Source organism: Epinephelus moara, chromosome 13 (assembly GCF_006386435.1).
Source record: "Epinephelus moara isolate mb chromosome 13, YSFRI_EMoa_1.0, whole genome shotgun sequence".
NCBI classification, from domain to species: Eukaryota; Metazoa; Chordata; class Actinopteri; order Perciformes; family Serranidae; genus Epinephelus; species Epinephelus moara.
The window spans coordinates 319,795-328,295 of record NC_065518.1 but is presented as its reverse complement, the minus strand read 5'-3'; the positions used below and the strand labels follow the sequence as shown (position 1 = coordinate 328,295).

At 44.3% G+C, this 8,501-nt stretch overlaps 1 protein-coding gene across 2 annotated transcripts in view; it reads right to left on the bottom strand.

Moving 5' to 3' along the window:
- Positions 1–264: 264 nt before the first annotated feature.
- The window catches only part of srcap (Snf2-related CREBBP activator protein), a 40,441-nt gene continuing 32,204 nt past the window's right edge, over positions 265–8,501 (bottom strand). For both annotated transcript variants that reach the window (XM_050059899.1, XM_050059901.1), the window contains exons 16-24: positions 7,757–8,086; positions 6,302–6,488; positions 6,037–6,206; positions 4,505–4,656; positions 4,206–4,418; positions 3,773–3,937; positions 2,804–2,959; positions 2,316–2,645; positions 265–476 (exon numbers count right to left, since the gene is read on the bottom strand). In XM_050059899.1, coding sequence (XP_049915856.1) covers positions 280–476; positions 2,316–2,645; positions 2,804–2,959; positions 3,773–3,937; positions 4,206–4,418; positions 4,505–4,656; positions 6,037–6,206; positions 6,302–6,488; positions 7,757–8,086 — 1,900 coding nt within the window. In that variant the 3' untranslated portion in view covers positions 265–279. The remainder of the gene's footprint in view (positions 477–2,315; positions 2,646–2,803; positions 2,960–3,772; positions 3,938–4,205; positions 4,419–4,504; positions 4,657–6,036; positions 6,207–6,301; positions 6,489–7,756; positions 8,087–8,501) is intronic.

Below are 8,501 nucleotides of genomic sequence, written 5' to 3'. Positions count from 1 at the left end.
TAAGAATGTAACTAAAGATGTAAGAATGTAACTAAAGGTAAGAATGTAACTAAAGATGTAAGAATGTAACTAAAGATGTAAGAATGTAACTAAAGATGGAAGAATGTAACTAAAGGTAAGAGTGTAACTAAAGATGTAAGAATGTAACTAAAGGTAAGAATGTAACTAAAGATGTAAGACTGTAACTAAAGGTAAGAATGTAACTAAAGATGGAAGAATGTAACTAAAGATGGAAGAATGTAACTAAAGGGAAGAATGTAACTAAAGGTAGATGCTCAGTTACAGGAGGCAGAACTTTCTTACCATGTGAAAGGGTGAGCGAGGAGGTGGACGCGGCACTCTCCTGGGAGGAGGGAAGGCTTTGGCTCCTGTACTGGGCCTGGACTTGGTGCTAACTGGTGTCTGACTGCTGCTGCTGTCACGTGGTGCTGATGAAGACTTGGACACAGAGGACGAAGAGGTGACCTGAGCTGGAGCTGAGAGGAGGACAGAGGAGAAACAGAGTGTTGTAAAGAACTGTTGTGTAGTACAAAGGACCAGCTAATGAAGGGAAACAAAAAACAAAACCTGTGGCTGCTGTATTTGCATATTCATATATATGCATATTCATACAGTGCTTTAATGTGCAGCTAACAGTGTTACTGAGAGACAGAAGGTGACCTGGAGAATAATAATAACCTGGTGACTCTAAATATTTGTAAACATGCAGCAGGTGAGTAACAAGATTTCTCCCTGACACCAGATCTTAATCTTCTTACTTACTGTAACTGTATTAGTGGTAGAAGCAGTGGTGTAGTGGAGGGTACACTCAGGTATACTCAGATATACCCACTTCTTTTTCTATCCAGTGACAGTAGACCCACCTATCAGCTAAACAGCCATTGTAATACATAGGAGAGTACGCCCACTTCCTCATCGGTAACCTACCTATCTACCCAGTAGTACACTCACCTCATCAACTACCACTACACCACTGGGTAAAAGATGCTGTTTGGTCTGAAAACAGATTTATTTAAACGTTTCGGGGGCATTTTGTGTTAGTTAGACTTTGATCCATGTAACGACCTGATTATTTTGCCTGTCTGCAGTCTCTTGTCATGCACATGGCAGAAAAATCATCATCATTCAGCCAAGGAGCCCCAGATACTGGAGAGTGAGGCAGGTGTAGCCAGTGACTGAAAGACTTTATACACACGAGCACAGATGAGGACGGCTCTTGTTGCCTCTTACTTATCAAAGAGCAGTGAAGGCAGAAGTAATACGGTGACAGGTACGTTTACTGTTTGGTCTGAAACCTAATTCACAAAAACTGTTGGGTTTTAAACAGATGGGACATTTTGTAGATCGCACTTAAAGTTTGTAACTACACAGGTGAGCACAGCCTGTGTTTCTCCATGAAAAGAGAAAATCCTGAGGTATTCAAAAGAGTCCAGACTGTGAAGAGCCGCTGCTCCGATGAGGCAACGAGCTGCCGACAAATTATTGAGGTAATTAAGTTTTGGTGCTGTAATTCATCTTTGACATTTTATCTCTTGTATTTTGTATTTTATTACACATTGTATGGTGTCTTTTATTTTGGTAAGTATTTTGATATCTTGGACGGCACAGGTTGCCAGCCGCTATTTTAGGGTTTTAATTTTATGTTAAGACATATTTTCTATATTTGCTACTTCTGTTGTAAACCTGAGCCAAAACTTTAAAGATTAACTGAGCTGGTGTGTCAGGATTTACTGTCACCTGACTTCAGTGAAGCCTTTTTGCATGTTGCTTCTCTCCACAGAGCGTATAGCCGTGTGCGTCATCTGTGACAGGGAGATTCCTTACACGTCACCTATTTTATAATTGTATATGAGCAAAGGGAATGATGCTACGCCCCAAATATGGAAACTAGGTTCCTCGCTTACATGGTCATTCAGAAACTGTCCTACTGAAGGAAACCAAAAGTAACCCCGTTACGTCAGTTTATGTAAATCCACTAATAGATTCTGGATTTTTCCAAATGTCATGTTGAGACTTTTCTACCAGGTAATTTAATATTTTTATGATAAAACCATATCAGACACAAATTATTGCTCAAAGCTGAGGATATGTATGTGTGTCTTAAAAAATGTCTTTAAATACACTAAACTAGCCTCAAGAGACTTTTCTGTGCCTAAACTTCCCTGCATGTTTCGTCTCACACGACACGCTGCACACGTCTGGTACTCTGAGTAGATTAGAACATTTGGAGAGGAAGGAAATAAAGATCTGACCCAGTTCTGCTCATCATGCATGCGTACAGCGTTATGAGTTATAGCTGGAGCTCGTTCTCTCACCTGGCTGCTCTGTGCTCGATGGAGGAGGCTGCACTACTTTGAGGACAGGGCGAGGGGGGTGGGGCTGGTTCGGGGTCGGGCTGGGGTTTCCGGGAGGAGCCATGGTGTAGTGGGCGGTAGCGGGACCAGGGGTGCGCTGGGAAATTTGCAGTGGAGCTGTGTTTCTGACAGGGGTTGTGTTGGCGTGGGGGTGCGGGGAAGGAGATGCCTGAGGAGCAACACGAGGGGAAGGGGCCACAGCCAGGGTGGGCACAGGCCCGCCGTCCTTGCCTGCTGTCTGACGCACAACAATCTTCACGACGCCGGGGCTGCTCACCATGGCGGGGGGCACTGGGGACACATAAATCAGCTGTGTCAGTCAGACGATAACGTCCATAAGAAGGAGGCAAACACTGAAAATATTTTTCAGGCATAACTGAATGAAATGTTTAATAACTGTCTGTGTCAGTTGAGAGGCAGAACATGAAAGAGAGAGGAGGGTTAAAAACCTTGTGCTGAGGCAGTATGAGGCAGCCGGTTTGCAGGCGGAGCAGTGGAGGAGGTGTTTGCAGGATGTGTGTTGGCTGCGCTCTGGACAGCCACCTGGGCAGGCTGGCTGATGAGGTGGTGCTGCACCCCGCTGGACACCAGGTGCATCACATTACCTGCAGCAAGACAGAATGTATCATATCAGGGAGGTTTTCTCCAGTCACCACATTATTACACAATCAGTGCTTCAATAAGAGAACAGATCTTATACAGAAAACATGCAGCTGCACAATTACGGCACAAAAAAAATCAACCGAATTAGTTTGTCGAACACGTTTCACTTTTAGAGCTCAATTATTTTATTCCTGAAGCAGCAGCAGCTACTGTACAATGCTGCGTGTTTCACAGTAAGTATGAATAAGTACGTTAGTATTCTGTAGCTCTGCTGAAACCTGAAAGACAAACTTTCCTTTAATTTTGGCATCTGATGTGCAGCCAAAACATATCCAGATTACATATTAGGAGCCATCTTAAAACAACTTAACTCTTTAACTACCGGTATATAAATCCGTCCCTCCAGGATTTCGTGGGTGTTTTGGGAGCTTGCTGTGACCTCACCTCTTGTTGGTGATATGATTCAAATCTCCACAAGGAGCAGTGTCTGGTGTTCGGACCTGTTTTAGTGATTTAGTATTTGTTCTTCTGTCCAGCACCATCTGTCCATATTTATCGTTTTTGGATGTGTATGCTGTGTTTTGATTCTTCAGATTGCTGCGGCCTAAAATGCCCAATTTACAAACACCTTTCTGTAAAAAGTTGCGATGCATGTTGCAACGTCTTCCGGCATTTTCTTGCAATGAAATCTCAGGACCAAGTGAACATTTAAAAATTGTTGTGTTAAATCTTTTCAGTGCATAACTAACTTAAAATGACAGAAAAAAACACTCCTTTATTCTCCCACAGTAAATACAAGGCAGTTTAACACGAACCTTGAACTGGGCGTGGAGACGCTGCTGGGACTTGGTGGATCTGAGCTCCAGACAGAGTCAACTTGTTGCCCTGAAGCTGGAAGGTGACAGGTTTACTGCCCTGACATGACGACACAGGTCTTCCTGCCAGGGAGGCGAGCTGGGCTATGCTCACTACCTCACCAGCTTAGGAAGGAGAACAGATAGAAGACATGGATTAGAGACAATGTTACATTCAGTTTACCACAAAGTCAAGGTTGTGAGGAAGCACATGTGCATATGATGTTTATTTAAAAAGGTGTGGGCTTCTCTCGCAGCTCAACTGACCACCAAAATAAATAAAAGTTCTGATAAATATTAAATCAAACTGACAATGATAATTCAAGGTGGAGCTTTAAAGGAAGTACGTTATCTGTTCTGAGAGACGACCAACTGAACATCAGTGTGCACTTACAAGGCAACCTAGCTTGCATATCTGGGCTGAGCAGGACCCTCTGGGGCAGGACGTTGCTGGGGTTTGGACTTGGATGAGCAGGGATACCGGCGGTGCAGGAAGCAGTGGGAGGCCGTACAGTCAGCACTGGTTTTGGAGCGCTGGATCTCACTGCAGTTTGAGCGGTGGGGTGCATGGCTGGGCGAGGGGCCGTGGTTGCGACTGAACACACAACTGAAGGGAAAAAAGAGAAATAATTAAAGATATGAAATGATTTTCTGGGATGAATCATTTTCTCCCTTCACCACTTCACCACGTGCCTTGCTGAACTACAGGAGCAGGAGCAGGAGTTGATGTGACTTCAGTCACTGGAGGAGGTTTGGGGGTCTGTGCTGCAGGCGGCACGGAGCAGGTGGGTTTGTTCATCAGCAGGACCGGTCGATTATCACTTTTAGGAGGCGGCTGGAACATCCTGAAATAGAGAACAACACACAAACCATCAAAAATGTTATTAATATATTCGTGTCTCATTCTTAGTACTGAATGTCATTCTTTATGTTCAAAGCTTCAACTGAGATTTTCAAATTAAGCTTTTAATGCTGTGATTCATCTGATTACATGAGTTAGTTTTTTAAAATCAAATCAACTTTCTTTACTGTCTGGGTGCAGACCTTTGAATCTGCCAAGCACATCGTGTTTGAGTCGAGTGCTTCGTCTGGCATCGAGACAAAAATCAGCGGTTTCTCAGTTAAAATATAAAACGACCAATGAGCGCTGCAGAGGGACTCGGCGCCGCGTGTGGGAGTCTCGCTGTTGTCAAGCATTCTTAAGTGGGGCACCAGAACCAATGAGGAGTCACAACAGCAATGGCTGCTGCTCTGAAAGAAGACTCAATGACTTTAATACCTTGGCTCATGGATCAACTCGACAGAGCGGGACATTAAGGCTCTAACGGCAGTGCGTGCGAGTCCAATCCAAGTTTCTTCTCTGCGACCGCAGAGTCCGATCTCCTAAACAGATGTGAATGCTGGACCCTGAAGCCCCCCCTGCAGAAGCCCCCCTGCAGAGGCCCCCCTGCAGAAGCCCCCCTGCAGAAGCCCCCCTGCAGAAGCCCCCCTGCAGACATCCCTGGATGGACGCTTCAAAGCTTTGAACTATTTGGTACAACCACACTTAAGACACATTTTACACTCAAGTGACTCCTACTAGAGCTTTTCCAAAGTTCTAGTTCAGCTACTTTAACTTTTAATATGTTAAAAGGAGGTTTGGGAGCACGGACAATAAAACACCTGAGATTCAGCTCTGATATCAAAATGATAGGTTGATACTTTACTTTGCTGAGAATAAGCATATAGAGAAATAGGACTTAAAATATAACCAAGCTTTTTTCAGTACTTTTCAATACGGACAGACTTCAGTATTCAAAGAAAGGGAATGTGTGTGTTAACTAGCCCAAACACTTCGACAGATACAACAATGTAACGTTAACACAAGTGTTGTGCTGCATGTCGAAGCCTCGATCACAGTGTTGAATTTTATATTTTACATTTCTTGAGGAAAAGACATCACTTTGGTGGGATGAAGATAAATAATCCTGATACACTTGTGTTGGCTGCCAAATGTCGCTCAGCTTTTCTTGACACATTGAGCCTTTAAGTGAGCCGATGGCAGTCTGAGCACACTGTGAGGTGACCTTTAGCTAAGCATTTAACCCGAGCTGCTCCACAGTACAGTTACAGATGAGAGGATGTGCCACTAGCTCACTGATGCAAACTCAGATGTAACGATCTGTGGGAGCAGTTTACCTACACAACACGAGGTTATTAAAGTCTCTGAAGTATCAGCTGCGTACCTGTTGACCTTCATGCGGACTGGTTTAGGTCTCGGAGGGGGTTCAGGGGACTCCGTGATCTCCTGGATTAGTTGGCGGCTGACCTTGTGACGTGGCAGGAAGACATCTGCCTGGTACTGGGACACACGGCTCTCCAAACCAACAAGGTCAAACACAGAGAGGTCGCAGCGCTGAGGACGCAAAAACATAGTGTGTTTTTTTTTTTTTTCATTTCATCAGTAAACACGTGTCAACAAAGCTTTGTGAGTTTGTCTGTAATGCTGACCTTCAAAGGAGAGACCTCCAAGGCGTCCTGCACCAGAGAGGCTGTGTGGAAAACAATGGGCTGCGTGATGAAGGGAGACTGGATGGGTCGAGGGTCGAACAGGTTGGGATGGTTGCACACTTTGCGGAGCTGCATTAGGATGTTAATCACAGACATGAAGTGACCGCTGGCCAGCGTCTCTCTGGTCCTGTCAATCAGAAACAAAGAAGGCGATGAATGGAGAGAGCGAGCTGGTAACGTGAACAACACAAGAAATATTAGTATTCATTTACACTGTCTCTTCAAGGAGGGAATTTCACACTGTTATTCCGCCTTGCTGTGCTGTGTAAAAAAGTACAATCGCAGAATCGGGGGACAGAGTCTTCTCGCCTTGAAGCCGGCGTCTGTATAAACGGGAGACCCAGCAGGACTGGATCATGTGTGGGTGTGACGCTATGACCATGTGTTATGCCTGCGACCCACAGCAGGAGATTTAAAAAGTAGCTGGTGGCAGTTAGCAGCTAACTGTGAGCTCCACAATGGAGCTTACAAAGTATTTTTAAAAGGAAACTGAGCGAATGGTAAATAATTTGAATGAAACGGCCTGAAGCTGCTCTGAGAAGGACTGCTAATGAACAAACAGCTCATTCTCGGCCCTACTGTGTCACATGTTCTGATCACGGGAATATTTAAGAGTAAAAAAAAAAAAAAAAAGCTATGCGACTGTTTTTAATTTTACAAACCAAAAGAATAATGATCAATTATTCTGAACCTCAATGTCTTGCAAAATAAATTTAAGGAAAACACAGATTTTAAACAGTTGTCTTTATTTGATACGGACACTTGGTTGCCAGTTTATTAGGTACACCTAGCTAAAACTAATGCTGTCTATGACGTCCACCCCATTCATTTCAGTGACGGTAAATAACTCTAAAAAACAGAATCAACTTTCTGTATAATGCAACACAGCTCGACAGGACGACAAACTACATCCTTCAAAAGGTAATAAAGTTGAATCAACACCTCTCTGACACAAATCAAAAACTTAACATTAAAACCGTCATGACAGAAGGATTTGTTGCGGTATTGCTGTATTAATCATTTACATTAAATTAATTTAAATATTTTACTTTTTTATTCTTATTTAAAAAATAATAATTAGCCAATTCTCTTTATTCTATAACTTCTTCCCTTTCACCTCTTAATTTTATGATTTGATAATTTGCCTAATGTCACTGTTCTCTGTCCCAGGGGAGGCAGGAGGGATAAGGGGCTGGGTACAATGTGGGCCAATGTCTGTATGAGTTCAGTGTGTGCATGTTGTATACGTTTATATGAATGCAAAACTCCTTAAATAAAGTTATATAAAAAAGGGAAATGTGTGCTTTCTCTAAGAATAACTCTTGGGGAGGCTTCATTGTAATGTTTTGTGTAGCGGACCATCTCTGAATTCAGCAGAACTGTGTAGTAACTTACGAGGCCTGAGCCATGAAGTCATCGTAGAGAAATCGCTGTCTCTTGGAGAGGCGGCAGCGCACCACATGCTCGTATTTTTTGGGCATCTGCTTCTCCACGTCGATCTTGATCCTTCTGAGCAGGAAAGGTCTCAGCACTTTGTGGAGCCTCTTGACCAGGCCCTCGTTGTACTCCTGACTGCCCTCGATCATTCCCGTCAGCGGGTTGGAGAACCACTCTTTGAACTCGCGGTGGGACTGGAACACGTGGGGCATGAGGAAGTGCATCAGAGACCACAGCTCCATCAGGCTGTTCTGGAGCGGCGTTCCTGTCAGCAGCAGTCGCCGGTGGCTGTAACGGGGAGAGATCAGTGTGGACGTTTACATACATCTCATAGGACTACAACACCCTTGAGTGCAAGATTTAACATTAGAGATTTGAGATGTTTTAAACTGGGGCTTGTCACTGACTGCCCATATACACTTGAGTGCTCTCTCATGTCTCCATGTCCCCTGTGTGCTCTCTCGTGTCTCCATGTACCCTGTGCTCTCTCATGTCTCCATGTCCCCTGTGTACTCTCTCATGTCTCCATGTACCCTGTGCTCTCTCATGTCTCCATGTCCCCTGTGTGCTCTCTCATGTCTCCATGTCCCCTGTGTGCTCTCTCATGTCTCCATGTACCCTGTGTGCTCTCTCATGTCTCCATGTCCTGTGTGTGCTCTCTCATGTCTCCATGTCCCCTGTGTGCTCTCTCATGTCTCCATGT